Here is a 26308-nt window from a genome sequence, read left to right as displayed (position 1 = left end):
TCTCCTCACGCCTATCCCCTAGAATGGCTTACATCTAAACAGATGACTTCTTTTTCTTTTTTTTCCTTTTTTTCCGAGACGGAATTTCACTCTTGTTGCCCAAGCTGGAGTGCAATGGCGCAATCTCGGCTCACCATAACCTCTGCCTCCCGGGTTCAAGCGATTCTCCTGCCTCAGCCTCCTGAGTAGCTGGGATTATAGGCATGCACCACCAACGCCCAGCTAATTTTGTATTTTTAGTAGAGATGGGGTTTCTCCATGTTGGTCAGACTGGTCTCAAACTCCTGACCTCAGGTGATCCACCCACCTCGGCCTCCCAACGTGCTGGGATTACAGGTGTGAGCCACCGCACTCGGCCTACAGGTGACTTCTAAAAATCAATACTGAGATTATAGTATTATGCCTCTTCAAAAGCAGCCTGGTGAGGACAGTCTTCTCCCACTCCCACCCCCTAAAAAGGAATAAAGAAAACCGCAGCATGAACAAATGAACAAAACCAGAATGGAGAATGGGCCATTTCCTGGAGTGGTTTGAGCCAAGAGGGAGCTGCTCTTTGTCCCTGCTTGTTTCTGTCTCCTGGGCAGAGCTAATAAACCACCCAAGTTTGAAAGACACACGTTATTTTATTAATATAGCCATCTCTCCCCACTGCCCCAGTAGTGAAGGTGTTTGCACTGCAGCATGGAGGGGCACCAAATGCTCTGCGGGCCCTAGCCCGCTGCCACAGGATGGACCCGCCTGCAGCCAAGAAGGCTGCTCAAACTCTAGATACCATTTGGAGCCATGAGGACCTGGGCCCAGACGTGGCAGTGTCCTACCCAGGGAAGTCAACAGACCCTGCTCCAGGGACCGGTTCTGGGCTGGGCCAGGACTAAATCCTGGCTCCCCATGCTTGGTAGTAAGGGGATTAGTGCTTGGTTGTCGGTAGCGGGTCAGAGTAGGGAGGGTTCCAGGAAGGGTTCCAGAGTGGCCTCACGGGGGACCTCCTCCCCTGGCCTCTTGGAGTCCAGGTCGTCGAGGGCGCAAAGCTGCACGCCATCCTGGGCAAGCCGGGTCCGCAGCGTGGGCGCGGTGAGGACGCGCAGCTCATGCAGCCGCTCCCAAGAGCAAGAGAAAGCGTCGGGGCCTTCACCGCAGCCGCCGGTGGGAGGCACACTGGGATAGCCGGGGTGCGCCATCAGCTCGGCTGTCAGCGTGTGGCCCGCTAGGGTACCTTCCAGGACCCGCGCCAGGGCCCCGGACACGCGGTGAGCGGACATGTGCCGGCCGCAAGTGCTCAGACCCACGAAGGCGTCTGTCCACCTGTAGTGGGCGGGGCATCAGCCGCGGGGCCAGGCCAGGCCATGACCAGGGCTAGGCTAGGGTAGGGTAGGATAGGGTAGGGACGGGGGGCGGGAGGGGGGAACTGGGGTGGCGGCAGCGATCGACGCCAGACTCGCTTCCGGGCTGAGAAACGGACACAGCTAGCCAGGTGAATAGTCAGTGCGGAGGGACTGGGGCAGCTATGGTAGGAGACAGGGCGGGAAGCCTCACCGGAGGCCGTGGCGGGAGAAGGGGCCCACGGCGGCCCGGGCGTCGCGCTCCACGGCGCAGGCGAAGGCGCGCGCGGGGGCCTCCAGCCAAGTGCAGCCACCCACACCGCGCTCCAGCGGCAGTCGCGTAAAGCGCACCCCATAGGCCTGCAGCGCCTCGGCGAACACCTGGCACACGCCTGCGGGCGGAGCGGGTCTAGGAGGAGCACGTCCCTTCACCTGGGGGCATCGAACTACCCCTACTTCCCCAGCCCCACCTGGGAGTAAACGCCCTCCAAACTGGGATCACCAACCACGCACCTGGGAGCACGTGCACGTGCTGGTGGCCATCCACGTGCGTGGGGGCCCTGCCCATCAGCTCCCGGAAGCAGCTTAGTTGGGCCTCGAGCTCCTCCCGCACCTAGAGGGCGAGCGAGAGACACCTTGAGCAACCGGGAGTAGCTGCCGAGGACACCCTCCTCGTGCTGCCGTGTGACCGCTCCAGTGTTTAAATGAAGAAGTCATCCACCGCCATCTCCTAATGGCCTCACAGTACCCTCCGGGCGGAGCTCTGGGGGTCCTGGCGAGCATCCTCCTGCAGCTGCGGCTCCGCACCTGAGGCAAATCCACGTCTCCGGCCGCCACCGCCTCCCGGAATCCCATCTTGCCAAGGAAGAAGCCTTCGGGGCCGAGCAGCGACGAGGCGCCACGGCGGGCCGGACCCACTGGGCGGCCCTCGGACAGGTTGGCGTGGAGGCCCGTGGGGATGCTGTGCCTGAGGGCGGAGCGCGAGCTGGAGCACTGGCGGCCGCGGAGCAGCGCGCCCCAAGCCGATCGCCGCCCTGCTAGGGCCCTCCCCTCACCTGCGGGCCAGCTCCGCCGCGCTCTCCGTGGCCGCACCGTTGACCAGCAGGGACACGCTGGTCACGGCCCCGGCCAGAAAGGCCTCCACGATGCCCTCATCGCGTCGCGGGCAGTAACCAAAGTCGTCCGCGGTGACCACCAGGCGCACGCGAGGGCGGGACATGGCCGCCTGGGCCCACCGCTAGCGCTCCCAGGGGAGTGGGCCGGACAGCCCAGGCCCCGCCCCTGGACGCTGCCCATGCCCCGCCCCGACGCACACTCCCAGGTGCGGCTGCGCTTCGCCTTTGTTCTCGCCACCTAGCGGTCCGGCGTGCCCCTGCAAGGACCCGGCAACAGCTCCCGCGCTAACCAGACCAGTGCTGGATTCATTGCAACGCGGAACTTTCCTTGACTGCAAAAGTGATATTTAATATGAAAAATACCAAAAGGAAGTCGGGCGCAGTGGCTCACGCCTGTAATCCCAACACTTTGGGAGGCCGAGGCGGGTGGATCACGAGGTCAGGAGTTCAAGACCAACCTGGCCAACATGGGCAAACCCCGTCTCTACTCAAAATACAAAAATTAGCCGGGAGTGGTGGCACGCGCCTGTAATTCCAGCTACTCGGGAGGCTGAGGCAGGAGAAATGCTTGAACCCGGAAGGCGGAGGTTGTGGAGAGCCGAGATCACATGACTGCACTCTAGCATGGACGATAGAGCGAGACTCTATCTCAAAAAAAAAAAAAAAAAAAGAAAGAAAAAAAGAAAAAGGAAAAATACCAAAAAAGAAAAAAAAAAAAATCTCCTACCCTTCCCAGAGATTGCCATTGTAAACTTTCTGGGTTGTGTCCTTCCAGTGTTTTCTCTAAGCAAATAAACACACCCAACTCCCTTTCTCCCCAACCCACCTTTTTTGTGTGTTGTTTTGAGAACATAAAGATGATTACACCAATGTTATCACATTCTAGTAGTTTCTTAGATAGCAGTGTGAATGAAAATTTTCATATTATTAGCTATTCTTATTCTTTTTCAAATTGCCTATTGATCTTTTGCAGATTTTTATAAGAGCAGGCATTTTCTTGATTTATTTATTTATTTATTCTTGAGCTCTAGACACTAAGAAAATGAAAGCAAGCATATACACTAATGGGTTTTTTTGAGAAAACATTATCTCCTGTTTCCATCTTGAGCTCTCTGCCAGGCTACAGCTTTTACATTAATAACTTCACTGTTTTTCTCTTTGGTCCAGAAAAGCTTTCCTTACCCATGACTGTATATGGTAGGCAGCCACAGTTTTCACTGCAATGTGGCAGTCTTGATTTTTCCCATGGTATTTGTGTCCAGACTATGAAATTGGTAATGTCATTCCTGTTTCAGAGATTAGGAAACGGGGGGTCAGAGAGCGAAAGTGTGGTCCTGCCAGGAGTAGTGGAGATAAGACTGAACCTCACAGCTCAGGGCCTGCACCCAGACCTGCTTTGTCCTCTCTGTCCCTGACCTAGTGGGTAGCCAGAGTTGAGAGGACAGAGCAGAACTCGAGAGTAACAATATTTCATGAGGTATGTGAGGATTGAAAGCCTCATAGAGTCCTTCAACCATGCTCTTGGCATAACGACTGTTGTGTTTATAGTGACTGGTGAATTGTCAGACCTCAACCAACCACCATTCTCCACTGGAAGCTGATCTTGGAAAGGTCAGAGGTCCCGAGGGTGCGCAGATGGGAAGGAGGAGACTGACATTTATTGAGCACCTACTTGGTGCCAGACACTGAAAGTATTAAAGATTCAGGGTGACTTGCCTCAGTTCTGGCCCCAAAGGAGCACCATCTGGTAGACACATAAGTAGCAACATGGTATGGTGGAATCTGGAATGGGGTTTACTGTGAATCGTGTACGGAGTGGCAGAATTCACAGTAAAAGCTTTTTGGAAGAAGTGACACTGTGGTGGGGTATTACTGAGCAAAAGAGAAAAGGAGGGAGGGAGAGGAGGTAAGAATATTCAAGGCTTCACTGGGATACGGGGTGTGTTGTAGGGAGATTGTATTGAATCCCATATTCCCATATTGGAAGAACACTCAAGCCCATTTACAGTGCAGGACCAATGCTAAGAGAGGCTGAGTCACATTGGCAGGAAAGAGCAGAGCCAGGAACTGAAGCTAGGTCTGTGACTGAGAGCCAGCACTCTCTCCACTGCAGAGGGGAGAGGTCTCAAGGTAGAACCTGGGGCTGTGCACACCGCGGGAGGGGCAGAGGCCCCTGGAAAGGAACAGGAGCAGGAGGCCCAGGGCTGCCCAGCGACCAGGGAGGACACGAGGAAGGTGCTTGTATCACCGGTGGAAGACGTGGCTTTGGCTTTTAGACTCCCCTCGGGGCAGGAGCGGATCATAGAGCCTAGCCCCAGCTTCGGTGGTGGGTGGGGGTCCTCCTGGCAGCGGGGACGTAGACACCAACATCTTCACCCTGCGGCTCCCAGACGAGTGTGGGAGGGCAGAGTCCAGAGAATTGGAGGTTGGGCCAATGTGGGCCCCGCCCCCAACTATTGTGTCGGAGAGGGTAGTGGATGAGCTCCTCGGTAAGAACCAATGAGGATGTGGTATGCAAATAAGCAAGTGGAGGCCGCCAGTCGACTTCCTCGCACCGTATAGCTGCCCCAGTGAGGGCGCAGACTGTACTGGCCTGCGCGGAGCAAGGCGGTGTTTCTGGTGAGTCCGTTGATTCCGGGCTGGGGCGAAAGCCAGGTTGCCCAGGGTTTGGGAGTAGGGAGGGTTAAGCACACGCAGATCCAAAGATGATCGGAGACAGGATGGTCCTCGGCGATTCCATCCCGATGACTCTGGGAACTGCCTGCCTGCAGACGCATGAGGGCCATGGAGCAGAGGAAGGGCTGGATGCATGAAGGACGCGGGGTGCGGGCAGCAAGGGAACCGCAGATTCCAGGGCCACAGATGTGTGGACCTATTGGAGACCCTCACGTTGTCTCCCCAGCCCGCGCAGAGAGGAATGCGCAGCTGAAGAGAAAGGTGGGCAGCAGGCTCGGTCACCTGCCAGGTGACCACATGGCCAGGTGCCGCCACCACTCGGGCTACGTGGCTGACGATGAGGCCAGCCACTCCATGTGCAGTGCACGAGTAAGTGTGCCCAGCAGGACCCCGACCCTTAAGGCCACAACATGTTCCCCGCCAACCCTGACACCCAAGACCACAGCCCCCATTTCTCATTGTCTATTGACCTGCTCTGTGGGCCTCTTAGCTGAGTCCTTATTGCCTTGACTTCTCCTATGACTCCCCTGCTTGCCCCTGTCACACTCAATTTCATTCCTTGTTTCCTTCTGACTTCCAGCGACCTGGAAGGTGCTTGGCTGAACTGGGACCCTAGAGTGGGAACTGGGAGTTGACTAGGTGCCTAGGGCTCAAGTTGGAGAAACAGCCCTGGGTAGCACAGGGCTCAAGACCTCAGCTATTGTCTGCACTCAAGACCTCAGGTGTTGTTTGCAGCCCTGCCATGGAGACAGGGATGGCCTGCTGCATGGACAGATGAGGAGCTGGAGGGAGACTCCAAGAGGTTCATGATTGCTCATCCTGCCATGTATCAGGGCAGAAGCAGGCTAAGTCCCTTAGCCAGGACTTGTGTGTGTGAAATGTAGGTGTTAGGAAAGCTTCAGGGCGACCCTGAATAGACCTCCACTTTGCAGATAAGGAAATTGGACCTCAAGAGGGGCCATCTTGCACACTGTCATCAGGCTGTAGGTGGCAGAGCCAGGGTCCAAATCCAGGGCCTCCAGACTTCAAAATGCAGCTCCTTCCACTACTCACTCTCACTCAGGTCCTAGTGTTACCCTAGGAAGACCCCAGGGAGCCCTTCACCTGTAGGGCACCCATGCCCACTGTGACATACCTGTCTGCTCAGGTGCAGCTACCCAAGAAGCCACTGGTTCCAGAGATGGGGCCAGCCTCCAAGCCGGGCCATGTGCCACACCCACCATCCACATGTGGCAGCTCAGCGCTCCAGAACCAACGCCGAAACAAGAGGCACCCTCAGCCCTTTAGCCACTTTCTGGATTTCCTGACTGAGAGCCATGTCCTGGACAGCCTGGAGACAGTGGTGGAGAAGGCGACTGAGCGCATGGCTGCCATGAAGACCGAGGCTGGGGTGCCGCTTGTGGAGGTGCAGGACCCAGTGGAGGTGCCAAGTGGTGGGCGGCGGGCACATGCCCGGCCCAGCCTCAGCACTGTACACCGGCACCGTGTACGGCCGACCCTCTGCACTGGACACCCCAACAACTACCCATCCAGCTCCAGCTCCATGTCCGACTCCCATAGCAGCCTCATGGCTGGCTGGCTGGGCTCCCACAGCCGGGACAGTGACCTAGGTGCCCAAGGTTTAGGCTCACTGCCACCTGTGAAGGACAAACTCCTGCTGGAGAAGAATCTCAAGCGGCTGCTACAGCTGGAGAGGAAAGGGGTGAGAGCCGGGGCCATGGCTGGGTGGGGTGGACTCCCACGGAGAGCCCAGGGCCAGGGTCAGCCCTGGCTTGGCTGCTCCTGAACACTTCTCAGAGTCACCCTCTTTCTGCAGAAAGGCCTCAGTCAGTCCTGCTCCAAGAGGGACTCCCTGCTGTGGGATTTGCTGGGCAGCCAGACCAGCTTTCAGTGGACCCAGGAGCAGCCCCTGTCCTGGTTCTCGGAGCTGCTGGGCTCAAGCTCTGGTGTGCCTGAAGCATCAGAGCCGAGGCCTGGAGAACAGGAGCCGATCTGCAAACGAGAGTTCAATAAAGAGATCAAGTCGTTACTGAGCCAGCTGGAGTCCCTCGACCTGCCTGGCTACTGTCCGCTCCGTGAGCCCCATCGCACACTGAACTTCCTGGCTGACCACCGCCTCTTCCCTGCCCTGCAGAGCGTCGTCAACCAGGCTGTGGATAAGCTCCGCGGCGCCCGCTGCCGCGACGGCCGTCCTCTGTTCCCCACCAGCTTGGAGCCCCCCTCAGAGCTGCAGGTTCAACGCAATCTGCCGCCGCTGGGCTCTGAGCCGGCTAAACCCACCAACAGCGGGCAGCCCCACCCCACAGTCTCCAGCCCCAAGACGCCTCAGAGAAAACACAAGGACAGAGGAGGCTCCCCCTCCATGTCTAGTGCCCAGGTGGCCACCAGATTCAAGCTCAAGGTGACACCCATGGAGAAGCCCGATGTCCCCAGCCCCTCACTCCACTCCAGGGAGAAGGAGCCTGACTCAGATCCCAAATTACAAAACCCACCTGTTTCCCTGAGCTCCAGACAGAGGGCCCAGCCCTGGCGGGGCCTGCACCTCACCCTGCCCGCGCCCGGGATAGTGGTGGAGGTGGCCTGCGGCCAGGGCCACCTCAGGGTTGTCACACCTCCACTTGCCTGCCCCTACCCCCGCTCTTCCTGCTACCTTCTCCCTGAGCTCTCCCCAGTTGCTTCCTCATCTCCCTCCTCACTGTGTCCAGAGGTGACCTCCTCGAAGGTAGGACCGGACATGAGTTTGCAGGAGAAAGGCTCCTTGACCCACCACTCCTAGCAGCCACTATCACTGGCAGGTGCTCAAGGTCAAGGTTTCTTGCCCTGCACTGTGGAAACCTCCTGGGCAGGGGTCAAGCTGATGGGGGCCCGTGAATCCTGGCCTAGCTACTACCAGGTGTTGTCACAGATAAATAAAGGCTATTTATTTATGCTGGGTATTTTTGCTAACGTTTCTATGTGAATCTAGAGACGCTCCTATGTGGGAGTGGAGGGTCCCGTCCCTTGTGGACAGAAGCACTAGCCTGGCCGGGGCCTTGCCTCCTAGGTCTAGTTCCCTTGAATCCAGCTGCTTCCAGCAGGACTCTCCAGTCTCTGGACTTTGCCGAGGGAAAGTTGACCAGGCAGGATGTGCACAAGACGTAGGTGGCCTCACACTCGTGGATCTCCAGCATGGTCCCTCGACCCTTTCCTCGGCCATCAAGGCTCCTGCAGGCATCTCTCTGGGCAGGCCCGGGCGGAAGCCTGCCCAAACCCAGTTGTCAAAGCTCAGATTAACCTCACCCTGTGACAGTTCTCTGCCCTTGCCCCAGGCCCAACAGGTGTAGGAGGTGTGATGGTGAGGTGAGCATGAGAGTGGGCAGTTGAGTGCATCAGCATAGCAGATGTGGCAAAGCTGTACCCTTCGTGTGACAAGTGTGTTTGTCACACGAAGTGTACCCATTCATGTTTGCGATGGGCAGGGCTGGCAGGGCTCTGAGGAGGGCACAGTGGCTCGAAGGGGTGTCACAGAGGGATGGGGCTGGCAGATGTGACATGTGTTCCTTTCCCTCCCCGGCTGCTATGCAGAGCCCCCGCAGCAGTGGCAGGTTCACAAAGAAGAAGCCGCTGCCCTCCATCTCATCGAAGTCCAGCATGTCTCACTTCTCCAACCGCCTTTACGAGGAGCTCGCCGACTTCCTGACCCAGCAGGCAGCCTCCCTGCTCATCCGCAAGTATGAGTTTGAAAAGGACCTCAGTAAGCAGCTGGGCTTCTTCTCCTTTCCTGTCACCCAAGTGCTCAGGGACCTTTCCCTGGGCTTAAAGAAGGTGAAAGGCTCCCGCATCCAGCTGTCCTCGGAGACCCACCGGAGCTGCCTGCTGCGTAAACTGGAGGAGGCCAAAAGGGCCCGGCAGACCTCCCGGCTCAGCACCCCCCACCGCAGCACAGAGACACCCTCTGCGCAGCAGGAACCGGCCACCCACACTGCCCAGGACCAGGCCACAGAGCCCTGCCGCTCCATTTACACTAACTTGCCAGTCAGCCGGCAGCTCAGCCCATTGGAGCCCAAGCTCTCAGTGTCCGCTGGCACCGGCATGGGTTCCAGTCTCCCCAAGTCCAAGGACACGGACAGTGAAGGCCATGATGAGGCCGAGGTTGAAGATGAAGATGAGGATGAGTACAAGGATGAGGACCAGGATGAGGACAAGGAGGAGGATGGAGTCCAGAGCCTCCCAGAACCTGGAGAGGAGGCCTCGGTCAGCCACTCTGTGGACGTGGGCCATAGTGACCCACCATGAAGTCCCCACTAGCCACTCGATTCCCTGCTCTGTCAGAGTTGCTGCCCATCACACCAGCCCCTGCCATGAGCAGAGTCACCACAGGCTGAATGCCCACGAGGAGCTCTGCTGAGACTCTCAGGAGAGCCAGCGAAAGAAATAGAAATAAAGCCTGTGTTGCTGGGACACAGGTTTGCTGTCCTGAGATTTCAGCCGCCATTTTATTTATTTACTTATTCGTTTACTTATATTTAAGATGAAGTCTTGGCTGGGCTCATGCCTGTAATCCCAACACTTTGAGAGGCTGACGTGGACAGATCACTTGAGGCCAGGAGTTGGAGACCAGCCTGGCCAACACGGTGAAACTCTGTCTCTACTAAATACAAAAATTAGCCAGGTGTGGTGGCAGGTACCTGTAATCCCAGCTACTTGGGAGGCTGAGGTGGGAGAATGGCTTTAACCTGGGGAAGCAGAGGTTGCAGTGAGCCGAGATTGCACCACTGCACTCCAGCCTGGGCAACAGAGTGAAACTGTGTCTAAAAAAAAAAAAAAAAAAAAAAAAAGTCTTGCTGTGTCTTCCAGGCTGAAGTGCAGTGGCATGATCTTAGTTCATGGCAACCTCCACTTCCTGGCTTTAAACAATTCTGTCCCCTCAGCCTCCTGAGTTGCTGGGACTACAGATGCCCGCCACCATGCCCAGCTAATTTTTGTATTTTTAGTAGAGACGGGATTTCACCATGTTGGCCAGGGTGGTCTCGAATTCCTGACCTCAAGTGATCCACCAACCTCTGCATCCCAAAGTGCAGGGATTACAGGCATGATCCACCACGCCTGGCCACTAATTTTTTATGTATTTTTAGTAGAGATGGGGTTTCACTATGTTGGACAGGCTGGTCTTGAACTCCTGACCTCAGTTGGTCTGCCTGCTTCAGCCTCCCAAAGTGCTGGCATTACACGCATGAACTACCGCACCCGGCTTTTATTTTTATTTTTATTTTTATTTTTTGAGACAGTCTCACTCTGTTGCCCAGGCTGGAGTGCCTTGGTGCGATCCTGGCTCACCACAACCTCTACCTCCCGGGTTCAAGGGATTCTCCTGCCTCAGCCTCCTGAGTAGCTGGGACTACAGGCGTGTGCCACCATGCCGGGCTAAAATTTTTTTTTTTTTCTTTTTGAGACGGAGTCTTGCTCTGTCGCCCAGGCTGGAGTGCAGTGGCACGATCTCTGCTCACTGCAAGCTCCGCCTTCTGGGTTCATGCCATTCTCCTGCCTCAGCCTCCCGAGTGGCTGGGACTACAGGCGCCCGCCACCGTGCCCAGCTAATTTTTTTGTATTTTTAGTAGAGATGGGGTTTCACCGTGTTAGCCAGGATGGTCTCGATCTCCTGACCTTGTAATCCACCTGCCTCAGCCTCCCAAAGTGCTGGGATTACAGGCATGAGCCACTGCGCCCGGCCAATTTTGTATTTTTAGTAGAGACAGGGTTTCACTATATTGGCCAGGCTGGTCTCCAACTCCTGGGCTCAAGTGATCCTCCCGCCTTGGCCTGCCAAAGCACTGGGATTACCGGCATGAGCCACCGTGCCCCGCCCAACACTGGAGTTTGGAGGCTCAGTGGGGCAGTGGTGTACACTGGAGTTGCTTATGTGACTGCTTTCAGCTGCTCACTGAACTGAGGCCGGAACATTCCAGGGTCCCTCTCTATGTGGCTTTTTACCACGCAGTAATCTGGCACTTCATTATCGCAAGGTGCATTGTCTAGCTTCCTAGAAGGATGAAGCCAGACCTGCCAGAGTTCTTATGGCCGGTGCTCAGAAGTCCCCAAACAGCACTTCTTCGGCATTCGATTGGTCAGAACAAGTTGCGCTACCTACCCAGATTCAAGGAAAGAGGAAATGAACTACGTATCTTTGGCTTACGGGGATGGGAGGAATTGTAAGTATTTGGAGACTAGTTACCACCCTTCCTCCTCTCCACAGCTGATTGTACCTTTAGCAGTCCTTGGGCCCAAGTTGAGCCAATCAGATTCTCTCTTGAGAACCTGAACCTTAAGACAAATTATGGTTAGTAGGTGGAGGGCATTGGAGAGGCCATAATCAGCCCTGAGGAGCTGCCCATAGGGTGAGCAGGGGAAGGCAGTCTGCAGCAGGAGGCTGGAGAAGGGAACAGCAAAGAGAGGCCATGAGGCTCCCCGTGAGAGTCAAGGGAGTGCTACATTGGCTTCCCCACTCTAGGTCTGGTATCTCAGCCTACTTAGAATCCTGTCTTGCTTGTCAGGAAGATCGCCTGCTGTGTCCTCACCCTCCTGTGGTCCTAAATGCAACTGGGAAATGGCTGGCAGCTTCTAGCAGGGAACTGGCGTGATCTTTTGATCTATGCTTTTACCACTTTCTTTTGAGACGAAGTCTTACTTTATTGCCCAGGATGGAGGACAATGGTGTGATCTTGGCTCACTGCAACCTCTGCCTCCTGGGTTCAAGCGATTCTCCCACCTCAACCTTCTGAGCAGCTGGGATTACAGGCACATGAGACCACGCCTGGCTAATTTTTGCATTTTTAGCAGAGACAGGGTTTCGCCATGTTGGTCAGGCTGGTCTTGAAGTCCTGACCTCAGGTGATCTGCCTGCCTCATCTTCCCAAAGTGCTGGGGAGTCACCGTGCCCAGCTGCTTTTACCACTTTCCTGTGTAGAAAGAATGCTTTGGAGGGGCCAGCATCATAATGGAAGCAGCTAGACCTGTTAGGAGGCAGTGGTCAATATCTAAATGGGAGATGGAGGGGCTTGGGTTAGAACTGTGATGGGGACTCAGGAGAGATGCCTTGAAATGTGATTTGGAATGACAGCCATAAAGACACGTTGAGTGGGCTGGGCATGGTGGCTCACGCCTGTAATCTTTTTTTTTTTTTTTTCTGAGACGGAGTTTCGCTCTTGTCGCCTAGGCTGGAGTGCAATGGCATGATCTTGGTTCACCACAACCTCCACCTCCTAGGTTCAAGCGATTCTCCTACCTCAGCCTCCCAAGTAGCTGGGATTACAGGCATGCGCCACCATGCCCAGCCCACTCAACACGTCTTTATGGCTCTGATTTAGTAGAGATAGGGTTTCTCCATGTTGGCTGGGCTGGTCTTGAATTCCTGACCTCAGGTGATCTGCCCACCTCGGCCTCCCAAAGTGCTGGGATTGCAGGCGTGAGCCACCGGGCCCAGCCTATGCCTGTAATCTTAACACTTTGGAAGGCCAAGGCGGGTGGATAACCTGAGGTCAGGAGTTCAAGACCAGCCAGGCCAACATGGTGAAAACCCGTCTCTACTAAAAACACAAAAGTTAGCCGGGTGTGGTGGTACTGGGTACCTGCCTTAATCCCATTAGCTGGGTACATGCCTGTAATCCCAGCTATTCAGGGGACTGAGGCAGGATAATCGCTTGAACCCGGGAGGCAGAGGTTGCAGCAGTGAGCTGAGATTGCGCCACTGCACTCCAGCCTGAGCGACAGAGCAAGACTCTGTCTCAAAAAAAAGAAAAACAAAGGAAAAAAAAAAGAGTTGTTAAATGAGGCACATGTGGAGACTCAAAAGTTAAAAAACTAACTAAATAAATAAAGGCTGGGAGTGATGGTGGTGGCTCACACCTGTAATCCCAGCACTTTGGGAGGATGAGGCAGGTGGATCACCTGAGGTCAGAAGTTCGAGACCAGCCTGGTCAACATGGTGAAAATCTGTCTCTACTAAAAATACAAAAGAATTAGCTGGGCATGGTGATGCATGACTGTAATCCCAGATACTCAGGAGGCTGAGGCAGGAGAATCTCTTGAACCCGTGAGGCGGAGGTTGCAGTGAGCCGAGATCGCGCCATTGCACTCCAGCCTGGGTAACAACAGCAAAACTCCATCTCAAAAGAAAAGAAAAAAAAAAAGACTTGTTGAATGAGATGTGAGGAGCAACAAGGTAAAGAGACGAATGAAAGAAGAATCCCAAGTTTTGGGCCTGAATGGAGGTGCCATTTACTGAGACTCAGAGGCCTGGGGGAGGGGCAGTTTGAGGGCAGAGACCAGGAATTCTGCTTTGCATGTGTTGATTTTGAGGTGATGGCTGACATGTCCAAGAGTATATATCCGTTGCCTCTCAGATAGTACTTCAGCTCTTCCACCCTAGACTGGAAACCCCTCAAGTGCAGTGACTACCAAATCCAGGGTAGACTGACCTTTAACTGTTTGGACACCTAAATGCTGAAAAGATCAAGGTGACTTATACTACATGTAACTCAAAATAAAAACAATATGAAACATGAAACCCCCAAAATAACATGTTGCTGTAATGAAAATCGCTTTACTCTGGATTTTCTGAATGCAAAATTCTGGACGATTTAATTAAATATGAACTTTTGTCTCTGCTTTGCCTGTGCTTCAACTACACCTTAGCCTCTTGAGCCCAGAGCTATTTCCTCTGTGACCCCACAGGATCTGGAGTGAAGCCGCTGCAACAATGTCCCATGAATGAATAAACAGTGGTATAAGTTTTCCTCCCTTTGAAGGTTGAGCTGACAACACTCTGAGAAGGCGGCAAAAGGGAGACCTACTCATGGCCAGGAGACTGGGACACAGTCACCCAGGCTTGGTTCCCACAGCCCCTTGGTCTCCTTGGACTCTGGTTTCCTAAGACAGCTCTGGGGCTTTCTGGTGGGAAGCTGCCATTATTCTCGACGCCACAGCTCCCTGCTGCCCTCTCCTGCCCGATGACCCAGTGACCACAAGATTTAGCCACGAAAGGAGTCAAATGTATAAGTGGCCAGGGGAATTCAGAAACCCCAGGGTCTAGGGACTGTGGTGACCCAGTGTCAGAGAGGCGGCTAGGGCCGAATGACTGGGGGTTTCATTAATCTCGGGGTCCAGGGACTGAAGGACCAGACGATTCAGTGATTCTGGGATCTGTCGACTTTGTGACCACAAAATCTAGTGATCCAACAGCCTCAAGACCCTGCAGTTGTGGTCCCAGGTTCTGAGGGGAGAGACTAATTACTGAGTGCCCAGGAGTCCAGGATCAAGGGGCGTCGTGAACACGTGCCTGCAGGGTCCTAGGATCCTGAGCTGGTATCCAGGCACTCAGCGGCTGCGGGGCTCGGACTCGGCGTCCTCACCAAGCGCTCCCGCTCATTCTCCGCCGCTTGGCTACTCAGCCGCCCTTCCCTGGACACTCATTGGAAAGTCCTCGGAAGCGTGTACCAATCAAAACCCTCCTCGTGTCTCCAGTCCCCGCCCAGCTACTGCTCTAGCGAGCCGGGGGCGGGCCCTCTCCTCAATGACCCAATGGCAGTGCAAGCGGAGTGCCGCGCGGGCCGACCATTGGCTGCCGCGAGCGGGCGCTGTCAGAACTGGATTGGGCCGCGGCGAGGACGGAAGCAGCCCTAGGGCCGGAGCGGCTGGAGCCGGGCCGGGGCGATGTGGAGCGCGGGCCGCGGCGGGTCTGCCGGGCCGGTGCTGTTGGGGCTGCTGCTGGCGCTCTTAGTGCCGGGCGGTAGTGCCGCCAAGACTGGCGCGGGGCTCGTGACCTGCGGGTCGGTGCTGAAGCTGCTCAATACGCACCACCGGGTGCGGCTGCACTCGCACGACATCAAATACGGATCCGGTGCGTGTGACCTGCGACTGGGAGAGCGCTGGGATCGGGGGCTTGGGGTTGGGAGTGTGGAGACAGGGTGGTCGTGGGGGTCTGTGGGCCATCTCGAAGCCGGGCGGCGGAGGCTCTAGAGTCGTTGGGGGGTCGAGGGGCGCAAGGCTTTGAGGGTGTCGAAGATATTGAGGGTGGGGACGGTCGTCGGGGAACTGCAGGCCCAAAGACTGAGGGGGGTGTCAGGCGGGGGCCGGGGCTGGGGGTGAGCCCCTTGGGGTCCCCTGGGAAATGTTATGGTCCCAGGGCGAGGGTCCGGGGTTCTGCGATTGACGGAGACCCTGGGTGGGTGGGGTGTCACTCCTCAGGCAGCGGCCAGCAATCGGTGACCGGCGTGGAGGCGTCGGACGACGCCAATAGCTACTGGCGGATCCGCGGCGGTTCGGAAGGCGGGTGCCCGCGTGGGTCCCCGGTGCGCTGCGGGCAGGCAGTGCGGCTCACGCATGTGCTTACAGGCAAGAACCTACACACGCACCACTTCCCGTCACCGCTGTCCAACAACCAGGTGAGCCCCTCCCGGAGCCCCCAGAGAGATTCCTGGCCTGTGTGAGGGGCCAGAGATCCTGGGTTCCAATCCGAGCCTCAGCTTCTTCGTGAAATGGAAATTTCACTTCAGAGATGGTTATTGAGCACCCCTTCGGGGGAAACAGAGTAACTCCGCCAAAATCCTGCCCCCAGGTGCTCCCGGCCCGGCAGGGAGACCGATGGGAGAGAGATCCGAAGAGATCCTCCTGGATAGCTCTTCCTCTGGGGGCAAGTGGGACCCAGGAGGAGAATCCACACAGCCTTGAGGGTGGGGAATAGGAAACTCCATTGGGGAGGAGGAACTCAGGCTGGGTCTGAAAGGATGATTAGGAGTCCTCCAAGCCACAAAGGGAAAAGAAGGACTTCCCAGGCCAGCAGAAGAGATTGCACCAATGCATGGAGGTCAGTGGAATTCAGGGGATTGGGATGGAACAGTGGGTGCCCTTGGAGAGTTGGTGGAAGAAAATGTTTGAGATAGATAGACAGCTTGACTGCTAGCCTGAGGGGCTGAAGGTAGGTCAGAGGGGTTAGGACTGGGAGAATGTGGAGGAGGAGGCCTTAGCTCTGTGGGGACCAGTAGTCTCTGCACAGACAGATGCAATGGTGTGTGCATGTGTCTGAAGAGCCCATGCTGGGGAGGGAGTGCCAGAGGTTGCGCGGGCGGGTCATGGTGTCACCTTTTGCAGCTGTGGGAGCTGAGTCTCCAGGAAGGGCAGGGAAGGATCCTAGGCTCAGTGTAGGTACGAATGCCGCCTTCTGTGGTGACCACTGTCCCCTCACCCTCTGCACCTATAGGAGGTGAGTGCCTTTGGGGAAGACGGCGAGGGTGACGACCTGGACCTATGGACAGTGCGCTGTTCTGGACAGCACTGGGAGCGTGAGGCTGCTGTGCGCTTCCAGCACGTGGGCACCTCTGTGTTCCTGTCAGTCACGGGTGAGCAGTATGGAAGCCCCATCCGTGGGCAGCATGAGGTCCACGGCATGCCCAGTGCCAACACGCACAATACATGGAAGGCCATGGAAGGCATCTTCATCAAGCCTAGTGTGGAGCCCTCTGCAGGTCACGATGAACTCTGAGTGTGGGATGGATGAATGGGTGGATAGAAGGTGGCAGGTGGGGTGTCTGCAGGGCCACTCTTGGCAGAGACTTTGGGTTTGTAGGGGTCCTCAAGTGCCTTTGTGATTAAAGAATGTTGGTCTATGATTGTGTTTCACTGTGAACCTGAGGATGACCAGGAGCTGCCAGCCCAGGCCCAGTTGATCATCTGTTCCTCAGTGTAAAACCTGTCTCCATCCCAGCGTGACTGCTGAACCTGTCCAAACCCTTTATTATTATTATTATTCTTGGTTTTTCGGGGGGTTTTGCTTTTTTTTTTCTTTTGAGACGAACTCTCGCTCTTGTCCCCCAGGCTGGAGTGCAATGGTGCAATCTCAACTCACTGCAACCTCCGTCCCCCGGGTTCAAGTGATTCTCCTGCCTCAGCCTCCTGAGTAGCTGGGATTACAGGCATCTGCCACCATACCCGGTTAATTTTTGTATTTTTTTTTTTTAAGTAGAGACGGGGTTTCACCATGTTGGCCAGGCTGGTCTCGAACTTCCTACCTCAGGTGATATGCCCACCTCAGCCTCCCAAAGTGCTGGGATTGCAGACATGAACCACCACGCACGGCCTGGGTTTTGCTTTTTTAGAGATGGTCTCACTCTGTTGCCCAGTCTAGAGTGCAGTGGCATGATCATGGCTTGCTGTAAACTTAAACTCCTGGGCTCAAGTGATCTTTCCACTTCAGCCTCCTGAGTAGCTGGGACTACAGGCACACACCACCATGCCCAGCTAATTATTATTTCTGATGAGACAGAGTCTTGCTCTGTCATCCAGGCTGGAGTACAGTGGCAGTGATCATAGCTCACTGCATCCTGGGCTCAAGTGATTTTCCTACCTCAGCCTCCCAAGTAGCTGGGACTACAGGCATGTGCCACCATGCCTGGCTAATTTTTTTATTTCATTTTTTTGAGACAACGTCTTGCTCTTTCGCCAGGCTGGAATGCAGTGGCAGATCTCTGCTACTGCAAACTCTGCCTCCCAGGTTCAAGTGATTCTCCTGCCTTAGCCTCCTGAGTAGCTGGGATTACAGGCATGCGCCACGACGCCCAGCTAATGTTTGCATTTTTAGTAGAGACGGGGTTTCACCATGTTGGCCAGGCTGGTCTTGAACTCCCAACCTCAAGTGATCCGCCCACCTTGGCCTCCCAAAGTGCTGGGATTATAGGCCTGAACCACTGTGTCCACTCCCCCTGGCTAATTTTTAAAATTGTTTTAGTAGAGACAAGGTCTCATTGTATTGCTCTGGCTGGTCTCAAATTCCTGAGCTCAAATGATCCTTCCACCTTTGCTCCCATAAAGTGCTGGGATTACAGTTGTATTACTTTTATTTTGAGACAGGGTCTTACTATTTTGCCCTGGCCAGACTCGAACTGCATAGTTCAAGCCTCCTCCTGACTCAGTCTCTCAAGTGGCTGGGATTACAGGCGAGTGTCACTGTGCAATCTAAACCTTTTCAGTGGTCTTCCATGTACTCCAGTGCTGCCCTGGGCATCCCCCTGTCCACCCTCAGGCGATCTGATGGCAAGTGACCCCAGTTCCCTGTTCCCCAGCCCCTTAGCTTTATGAACCTTCCTGTTAAGGGCCAAGGCCAGACCTCAGAGCAGGATGGATGGCAGCCCCACTCCCTGTCAGCTGGGATGAGGCACAAGCTCTCCAGCTCCCTCATCCCTAGATGTGAAGTGCTCACTCTCCTGTCAGTTGTGGCAGTCTTGACACCTGTATTTGACCAAGAGACAGATGAGGATTCTGCCCATCCACTGGAAAGTAGCATCACAGTTTCCCTCACTCGGTGCAAATGGCACCTCACCCACCCTAGCCTGCCTAGGCACATGGCATCTCAGGCCCCCACCATGACCTTTGAAAGTATCAGTGAGATAACAGAACTACAGAAGATACTGCAAGGGAAGGCAGCCGCGTACAACTGCTACCTGCAGAGATCTGAGAAGACTTCCTGGAAGAGTAAGCACAATTTGGGCAGGCCAGAGTATGGTACCTTTAAGGCAGGAACAGATTAAATAGGAGAGCCCTAATAAAGGAAGATCACTGTTAGCTTTGCTGGTGTGTGGGTGGCCTCTAGCGGTTACGGCAGAGATTACAGGCTTCCTGGACTTGGTAACTCAGCTGGGCAGCTGTGGGTTGGCTTAGGACACAGGAGCTACTGAGTATAACGGTTCGCTTCCCTGAAGCAGAACAAAAGAGCCCAAGGAGAGAGGCTAGGGGTGGCAACTGACTGGAAGAGGCTCGGAGTAGTGTGGACAGAGCACCCTGCATTGGATAAATCAATTGACCTTTCATGGTTTTTTTTGGTTTGTTTTTGTTTTTGAGGCAATGTCTCTGTTGCCTAGGCTAGAGTGAAGTGGTGCGATCTCGGTTCACTGCAACCTCCACCTCGCAGGTTTAAATGATCTTCCCACCTCAGCCTCCGGAGTAGCTGGGACTATAGGCATGCACCACCACGCCCAGCTAATTGTAGTATTTTTTTCTAGAGACAGGGTTTTGCCATGTTGCCCACGCTGGTCTCGAACTCCTGGACTCAAGTGATCTGCTCACCTCAGCCTGCCAAAGTGCTGGGATTACAGGTGTGCACCACCACGCCTGGCCTCAGTTGACCTTATTAAAGGATGGAGCAGCTGGACATGGTGGCACACGCCTGTAATCTCAGCACTTTGGGAAGCTGAAGTGGAAGGATTGCTTGAGCCCAAGAGTTGGAGACCAAGAGTTGGTGAGCTATGATGGTGCTACTGCATTCCAGCTGGGCAATAGAGAGACTCTGTCTCTTTAAAAAAAAAGGCCGGGCGCAGTGGCTTACGCCTGTAATCTCAGCACTTTGGGAGGCCGAGGCAGGCGGATCACAAGGTCAGGAGATCAAGACCATCCTGGCTAACATGGTGAAACCCTGTCTCTACTAAAAATACAAAAAAAATTAGCTGGGCATGGTGGTGAGCACCTGTAGTCCCAGCTACTGGGGAGGCTGAGGCAGGAGAATGGAGTGAACCTGGGAGGCGGAGCTTGCAGTAAGCCAAGATCCTGCCACTACACTCCAGTCTGGGCAACAGAGCGAGATTCCATCTCAAAAAAAAAAAAAAAAAAAAAAAAAAAAAAAATGCCGGGCGTGGTGGCTCAAGCCTGTAATCTCAGTACTTTGGGAGGCCGAGACGGGCGGATCACGAGGTCAGGAGATCAAGACCATCCTGGCAAACACAGTGAAACCCCGTCTCTACTAAAAGAATACAAAAAAAGTAGCGGGGTGAGGTGGCAGGTGCCTGTAGTCCCAGCTACTCTGGAGGCTGAGGCAGGAGAATGGCGTGTGAACCCGGGAGGCGGAGCTTGCAGTAAGCTGAGATCCGGCCACTGCACTCCAGCCTGGGCGACAGAGCGAGACTCCGTCTCAAAAAAAAAAAAAAAAATGGCTTGGGGTCGGGTGAGGGGGCGGGAGAAAAGCTCTAGCCAATTATGAATTTGAACTCCTGGGCTTAAGCAATTCTCTCATCTCAGCCTACCAAAGTGTTGGAATTGTAGGCGTAAGCCACAGCACCTGGCTTTTTCTTTTTTATTTTTTTGGGGAGATAGGATCTTGGTCTGTCACCCAGGCTGGAGTATAGTGGCTCAATCACAGCTCACTGCAACCTCTACCTCCTGGGCTTAAGGGGTCGTCCCACCTCAGCCTCGAGTAGCTGGGACCACAGGCATACCATACCACACCTGGCTAATAGTTGAATTTTATGTCGAGATAGTGTTTTGCTATGTTGCCCAGGCTGGTCTCAAACTCCTGGGCTCAAGTGATCCTCCCACCTTGGTTTCCTTTTTTTTTCTTTTTTTTTGAGATGGAGTCTCACTCTGTCACCCAGGCAGTGCAGTGACTTAATGCAACCTCTGCCTCCCGGATTCCAGTAATTCTCCTGCCTAGCCTCCCGAATAGCTGGAATTACAGGCATGTGCCACTACACCTGACTGATTTTTATATTTTTAGTAGAGACGGGCTTTCGCCATGTTGACCAGGCTGGTCTCGAACTCCTGACCTCAGGTGATGTGCCTGCCTCAGCCTCCCAAAGTGCTGGGATTGCAGGCATGAGCCACTGCGCCTGGCCCCCGCCTTGGCTTCTGAAAGTGCTGGAATTATGACCGTGAGCCACTGCACCCGTCTTCATCGTTAAACTTCTTGAGGATCATCTACAAGTCTATCCACCTCTCCCATCACTCATCTGACCTGAGAGGATTTGAATGGAAGTATTGCTGGCATAGAGGAATGGGGCTGTGAGAGGGGACGGGAAAGAAGCCAGTGAAAGGTACATTATTGAGCAAATTACCCCCGTGGGCAACTGGAGCTCAATCCCATTGGGGATCTCTGGGACCCAGTGCAGAATGTGCATCAAAGTTATCCTACCCAGCCGGATGCAGTGGCTCTCACGTGTAATCCCAGCACATTGGGAGACCAAGGTGGGTGGATCACTTGAAGCTAGGAGTTCGAGATCAGTCTGGTCAACAAGGCGAAACCCCAGCTCTACTGAAAAAAAAAAAAAATATATATATATATAAAAATTAATTGGGCATGGTGGTACATGCCTGTAATCCCAGCTACTTGGGTGGCTGAGGCACTCCAGCCTGGGTGACAGAGTGAGAGTCTATCTCAATAAATAAATAAATAAATAAATAAATAAATAAATAAATAAAGCTATTCCACCCAAGGGGCAAGGAAGTGAGGTACTCACCTCCCAAAGTAGTTTCCCTCACAGGCTGGGTCTGCTGAGTGCATGGCGGGAGCCACTGTAGCACTTTGCACTGGCCTTGTACATTGGCTAAGGGACTCCTGAAGCCAGAATACGGCCCCCAGGGTGAGCCTCAGGTAGTGGCCATGAGGATCCTTTCTGTAGAGGTGAGTGCCAAGGGGATGTGGGTGGGGCACCAACAGGATGGACTACATCCTATGTATTCATCCGTTCTCACACTGTTATAAAGATACTACCTAGGCTGGGCACCGTGGCTCATGCCTTTGGGAGGCTGAGGCAGGCGGATAACCTGAGGGTAGGAGTTCGAGACCAGCCTGGCCAACATGGTGAAACCTTGTCTACTAAAAATACAAAAATTCGCTGGGAGTGGCCGGGTACGGTGGCTCACGCCTGTAATCCCACCACTTTGGGAGGCCGAGGCGGGTGGATCATCTGAGGTCAGGCATTTGAGACCAGCCTGCCTAACATGGTGAAACCCCGTCTCTACTAAAAATACAAAAAGTTAGCTGGGCGTGGTGGCGGGCACCTGTAATCCCAGCTGCTCCGGAGGCTGAGGCAGGAGAATCACTTGAACCTGGGAGGCGGAAGTCACAGTGAGCCAAGATCACACCATTGCATTCCAGCCTGGGTGACAGGAGCAAAGCTCTGTCTCAAAAGAAAAACAAAAATTAGCTGGGAGTAGTGGTGGGCACCTGTAATCCCAGCTGCTTAGGAGGCTGAGGCAGGAGAATTGCTTGAACCTGGGAGGCAGAGGTTGCAGTGAGCCAAGGTTGTGCCATTGCACTCCAGCCTGAGTGACGAGAGCGAAACTGTCTCAGTTTAAAAAAAAAAAAAAAAAAAAGATACTACTTGAGACTGGGTAACTTATAAATAAGAGATTTAATTGACTTACAGTTCTGCATGGCTGGAGAGTCCTCAGGAAACTTACAGTCATGGCGGAAGGCAAAGGACAAGCAAGTCATGTCTTACACAGTGACAGGAGAGAGAGAGAGTGCTCAGGGGAAACTGCCACTTTTCTTTATTTTTGAGATGGAGTCTTGTTTTGTCGCCCAGGCTGGAGTGCAGTGGTGTGATATCAGCTCACTGCAACCTCTGCCTCCCAGGTTCAAGCTATTCTCCTGCCTCAGTCTCCTGAGTAGCTGGGACTACAGGCGTACACCACCACACCTGGCTAATTTTTGTATTTCTAGTAGAGACAGGGTTTCACCATGTTGGCCAGGCTGGGAAACTGCCACTTTTAAAACCATCAGATCTTGTGAGAACTCCTTCACTATCAGCATGAGAACAGCATGGGGGAAAGTGCCCCCATGATACAATCACCTCCCATCAGCTCCCTCTCTTGACACTTGGGGATTACAATTCTAGATGAGATTAGGCTGGGGACACAGAGCCAAAACATATCACCCTGCAGATTCAAGGGGGCACTCCTGTGGTCCAGCCCCAGCTCCTGTGGGCTGTCAAAGCCCACTCCTCCCTCTCTGTCTATTCCCCCACCCCCACCACCACACATGGGTAAGCAGTGAGGTGAGGAGCATTGACTAAGACGAACCCAACAGTGCACAAGTGGGAATCCCTGGGCAACCAAAGCCCAAGCTGTGGGAGCAGATAAGATTGTTCCAGGCAGAATGCAGGACGAGACCAAAAATAAAAACTGCAGTGGCAGCAGAACTCACTTTTAGTGAAAACTTACTAAATGCCAGGTGCTGGGCCAACAATTTACACAGCATCTCATTTGCTTCTGGCAACAGCCAGCCCTATGGAGCAGGTTTGATTGCCATCTGGGTTTTGCAAGAAGGCAACAGGGGTTCATAAAGATTCAAAACCACCTCTGCCTGCCTCAAAAACATTTGCTCTCAGCCATTGGACTGATAATAAAGCAGGAGGGGTTACAGGGGCACAGTTGTCTAAGCACAGTTTCCCCCTTCCCCCTAGGAGCCGTTCAAGAGCCCGGTGACCAATATACTTCCTAGTCATCAGCGGACGGTAGGCGCTTAATGAATGCTTATCCGCAAAGTGGATCACAATCACGAAGAAAGCAAAGCTTACACTCCGTTCCCCGTATTTCCCACAGATCCAAAAGACCACGGGCCCAGGACCGGGTCTCCATAGCCCAGTCATACCCGGGGGTTTTCAGGAAAGCCCCACTTGCGTCCTGCCGGGCGATCCGGGGTGGCTGAGTTGGGAGGGGGGCTACCCCAGTTCGGAAGCCCACCACGTCCGAATATCCCAGAGAGCAACCTCAGCACGCACAACAAAGCCCGCGGCCGCGTTCACGGCAGGCTTGGCTGGGGGTTCGGGAATTTCCAGAGGGTCTCGGCCTCCCCCACGGCGGGCTCGCGCCTGGCGTCCCTCACCGGGCTTCCAAGCGCTCTTGTCGGTGTCGCTAGAAAACTTGCAGAGATTGGAGCTGAGAAAAGGCGGGCAAAGTTCCTTTTGATAAGTTATGAATGGGGAAAAAGTGTTTGTAAAACTCATTGTTAAAACCACGGAGCCCGAGACTCGGCCGGCGCCGGGCCAATGGGAGCCCGGAGGCTATTTTGAAATCGCTCCCGTCTCAGCCAATAGGCGTGCAGAAGGCGAATCCCCGCGCCAGCGCCGGCCAATGAGCGCGGCGCTATGCTAAGGAGTCGGGGGCCCGGCCCCTCCGACTGTCAGCGGGTTAAAGATGGAGCCGGCAGGCGAGGGGCCGCCACGAGGTACAGGGTCGTCTGGTTGGGGACCCGGGGGCAGACGATGGCCGTGATCCTCCTCCATCTAACCCTCCGCATCCTGACCCGGCCCTGGGCGGAAGGGATGTCTGCGTGAGTAGCTGGGTCTGAGGAGGGGATCCTGGGTTGGGCTGGGCGGCCCTACCCGGCGGGTCAGGCGGAGGGGCGCGGCCAGGATCCCGGGCGCCCTCTTTGGAACAGGGAACTCTAGAAGGGTGGGGACCCCCATCCTCTGCTCCGCTCTGGGCCTCCAGGCAGAAGAATATGTTAGAACAGAACCCGGAGCCTATGTAGTGCAGGGTAAGGGGCCAGGGAAGGGATGGGGTCGTCAGCTAGAAAGGGCGCGTCGTCCCGGGGTTGGGCCGCCCTTCTTCTGCTGGAGCCGCGGGCTGAGTCAGGGCGCAGGGTCGTCGGGCTGTACCCACCCCGCTCCGGGCGTTAGCTGGCTTTGGACTGCGGCTGAACGCGGGTCCGTCTTTGTGTGTGCGCCCCCTCCCCTGCGTGGCCCATCAGCTCCTGCTCCGGGACTGGAACTACCCCCTAGTCTGGGGTTTCTTCTCCACCTGAATCCGGAGCGTTCTGGGAAAGGCCTGGGTGTCCTGGGTTCTGAAGACCCCAAGGACGCACCGCGCTGCGGCCTCCTTCCCTGCCCAGATGGACTGGACAGGGGCTCTGGCCCCACCCACCTATCCATGGTTGAGCTTCCCGCCCTGCATGTATTGGGGGTGGTGGGGTCCCCCCTGCTGACCGCAGGTGCTCTGACGAGGTTGCACTACTGTGCTCTGAGAAGCAGTGCAATGATATTGTCAAAGCATCTGGGACCAGCCTTGGGGATCTCCCTCCCTACAACCCTCACCTCCCACTCCCCAGGCAGGGCCTCTTGGGCTTGCAGGCCCTCCCCTCCCCCCTGCCCAGTTCGCTCCCTTCTCCATGGAAACTTGAGATTCTAGCCAGGCCTGGGCCTCTGGGGTCAGAGGGCACCCTTCCCCCAGGCAGAGGCCCCGCCCCAGCCAGCCTGCATTCCAGGTCTCAGATCCCTACAGACCACCCTGTGGGAGGCACTGGCAGGCCTGCCCGACACTCTTTCCCTGTTGCACTACTGTGGGCCACTGGGAAGCAGTGCAATGATGAAAGGGCATCGGTCAGGTCCGGCCTGCTACCCTGGGAAGGGGAAAGGGAGCTTGCTGCCTCACTCCACTTTTCAGTTGAGAAAGTTGAGGTGCCCAGAGGGTAAGTGTTTCCACTGGTTAGGCACAGATATGAAGCTGGACTGGACCCTCCATCAGAGGATCAGGTGGGTGCAGAGCTGGAGGATCATCCCTAAACTCTCCATCCTGGTCATGGCTGGACAGGTGCAGGAGAAGACCCCCCCAGCTTCTGAAAAGCTCTTGTTTGAAGGTCTTTCCACATTGGGTCCCTGGGGTAAGACTGGGACTCCAGGCCTGATCAGGGTCTTAGGGGAAATACAGGCCCACTCCTTTGCATGGAAGATCATTCTGGGCCTGGCTTGGACCCAGTCTCTGGAGAGAATGTTCTTCTGGGTAGCAGTTGGGGAGGTGGGGGTAAGGCAGGCCTTCCAGGAGGCAGCCTTTACCCCAGGGCATCCGTCATATCTGGACTCAGCTGGAGTGGTATTATGTGAGATGGATGGGTGGACTTGGGATACAAAGCCTGCAAATGATGCCTACCAACCATACCAGTTTGTTCTCTTACAGAGAGGTGTGCCCTGAACCTGCAGGAGGGACTGAAAAGTGTCTAGTATGCCAACCATCCCGGCTGGAATGAGGGGTTGGAGCTGAACTTCCAAGGAGCCTGACCCCAGGCATGCTTGGATGACCACCTCTACCATCAGACCTGACACACTGCAAAAGGTTTCTATTTTTTTTTTTTTTTTTGAGATGGAGTCTCACTCTGTCACCCAGGCTAGAGTGCAGCGGCACAATCTTGGCTCACTACAACCCCCACCTCCTGAGTTCAAGTGATTCTCCTGCCTCAGCCTCCCAAGTATCTGGGATTACAGGCATGTGCCACCATGCCTGGCTACTTTTTTGTATTTTTAGTAGAGATGGGGTTTCACTGTGTTGACCATGATGGTCTCAATCTCCTGACCTTGTGGTCCTCCCTCCTCTGCCTCCCAAAGTGTTGGGATTACAGGCGTGAGCCACCATGCCTGGCCTCAAATCTTTAGAGGACTAGGTTTCCAGATGGGCTTTTGGGAGTTC

General features: G+C 54.9%; 5 protein-coding genes across 5 annotated transcripts in view; 3 read left to right on the top strand and 2 right to left on the bottom strand.

Moving 5' to 3' along the window:
- Positions 1-26308, bottom strand: part of TMEM191C (transmembrane protein 191C) — a 288801-nt gene that overhangs the window by 167662 nt on the left and 94831 nt on the right. The window lies entirely within an intron of this gene.
- YDJC (YdjC chitooligosaccharide deacetylase homolog) lies at positions 604-25912 on the bottom strand. The gene is made up of 6 exons (XM_050746296.1): positions 25903-25912; positions 2375-2567; positions 2127-2286; positions 1833-1932; positions 1534-1711; positions 604-1302 (listed from the first exon to the last, which is right to left on the bottom strand). Exons 2-6 carry the CDS (start codon positions 2536-2538, stop codon positions 933-935), a joined length of 972 nt encoding a protein of 323 aa, XP_050602253.1. The 5' UTR covers positions 2539-2567; positions 25903-25912; the 3' UTR covers positions 604-932.
- Positions 4916-9569, top strand: CCDC116 (coiled-coil domain containing 116). The gene is made up of 5 exons (XM_050746090.1): positions 4916-5053; positions 5337-5479; positions 6258-6812; positions 6927-7511; positions 8675-9569. Exons 2-5 carry the CDS (start codon positions 5408-5410, stop codon positions 9383-9385), a joined length of 1923 nt encoding a protein of 640 aa, XP_050602047.1. The 5' UTR covers positions 4916-5053; positions 5337-5407; the 3' UTR covers positions 9386-9569.
- SDF2L1 (stromal cell derived factor 2 like 1) lies at positions 14714-16752 on the top strand. The gene is made up of 3 exons (XM_050746321.1): positions 14714-14984; positions 15332-15528; positions 16344-16752. Exons 1-3 carry the CDS (start codon positions 14798-14800, stop codon positions 16623-16625), a joined length of 666 nt encoding a protein of 221 aa, XP_050602278.1. The 5' UTR covers positions 14714-14797; the 3' UTR covers positions 16626-16752.
- PPIL2 (peptidylprolyl isomerase like 2) overlaps positions 15107-26308 on the top strand; it is a 55359-nt gene continuing 44157 nt past the window's right edge. The window contains exon 1 of the mRNA XM_050746153.1: positions 15107-15117. The gene's annotated coding sequence lies outside the window, so the exon portion shown is untranslated. The remainder of the gene's footprint in view (positions 15118-26308) is intronic.

The sequence above is a fragment of the Macaca thibetana genome, chromosome 10, assembly GCF_024542745.1.
Source record: "Macaca thibetana thibetana isolate TM-01 chromosome 10, ASM2454274v1, whole genome shotgun sequence".
Lineage (NCBI taxonomy): Eukaryota > Metazoa > Chordata > Mammalia > Primates > Cercopithecidae > Macaca > Macaca thibetana.
The sequence above is the reverse complement of the archived record's forward strand: the minus strand, read 5'-3'. Positions and strand labels throughout refer to the sequence as shown.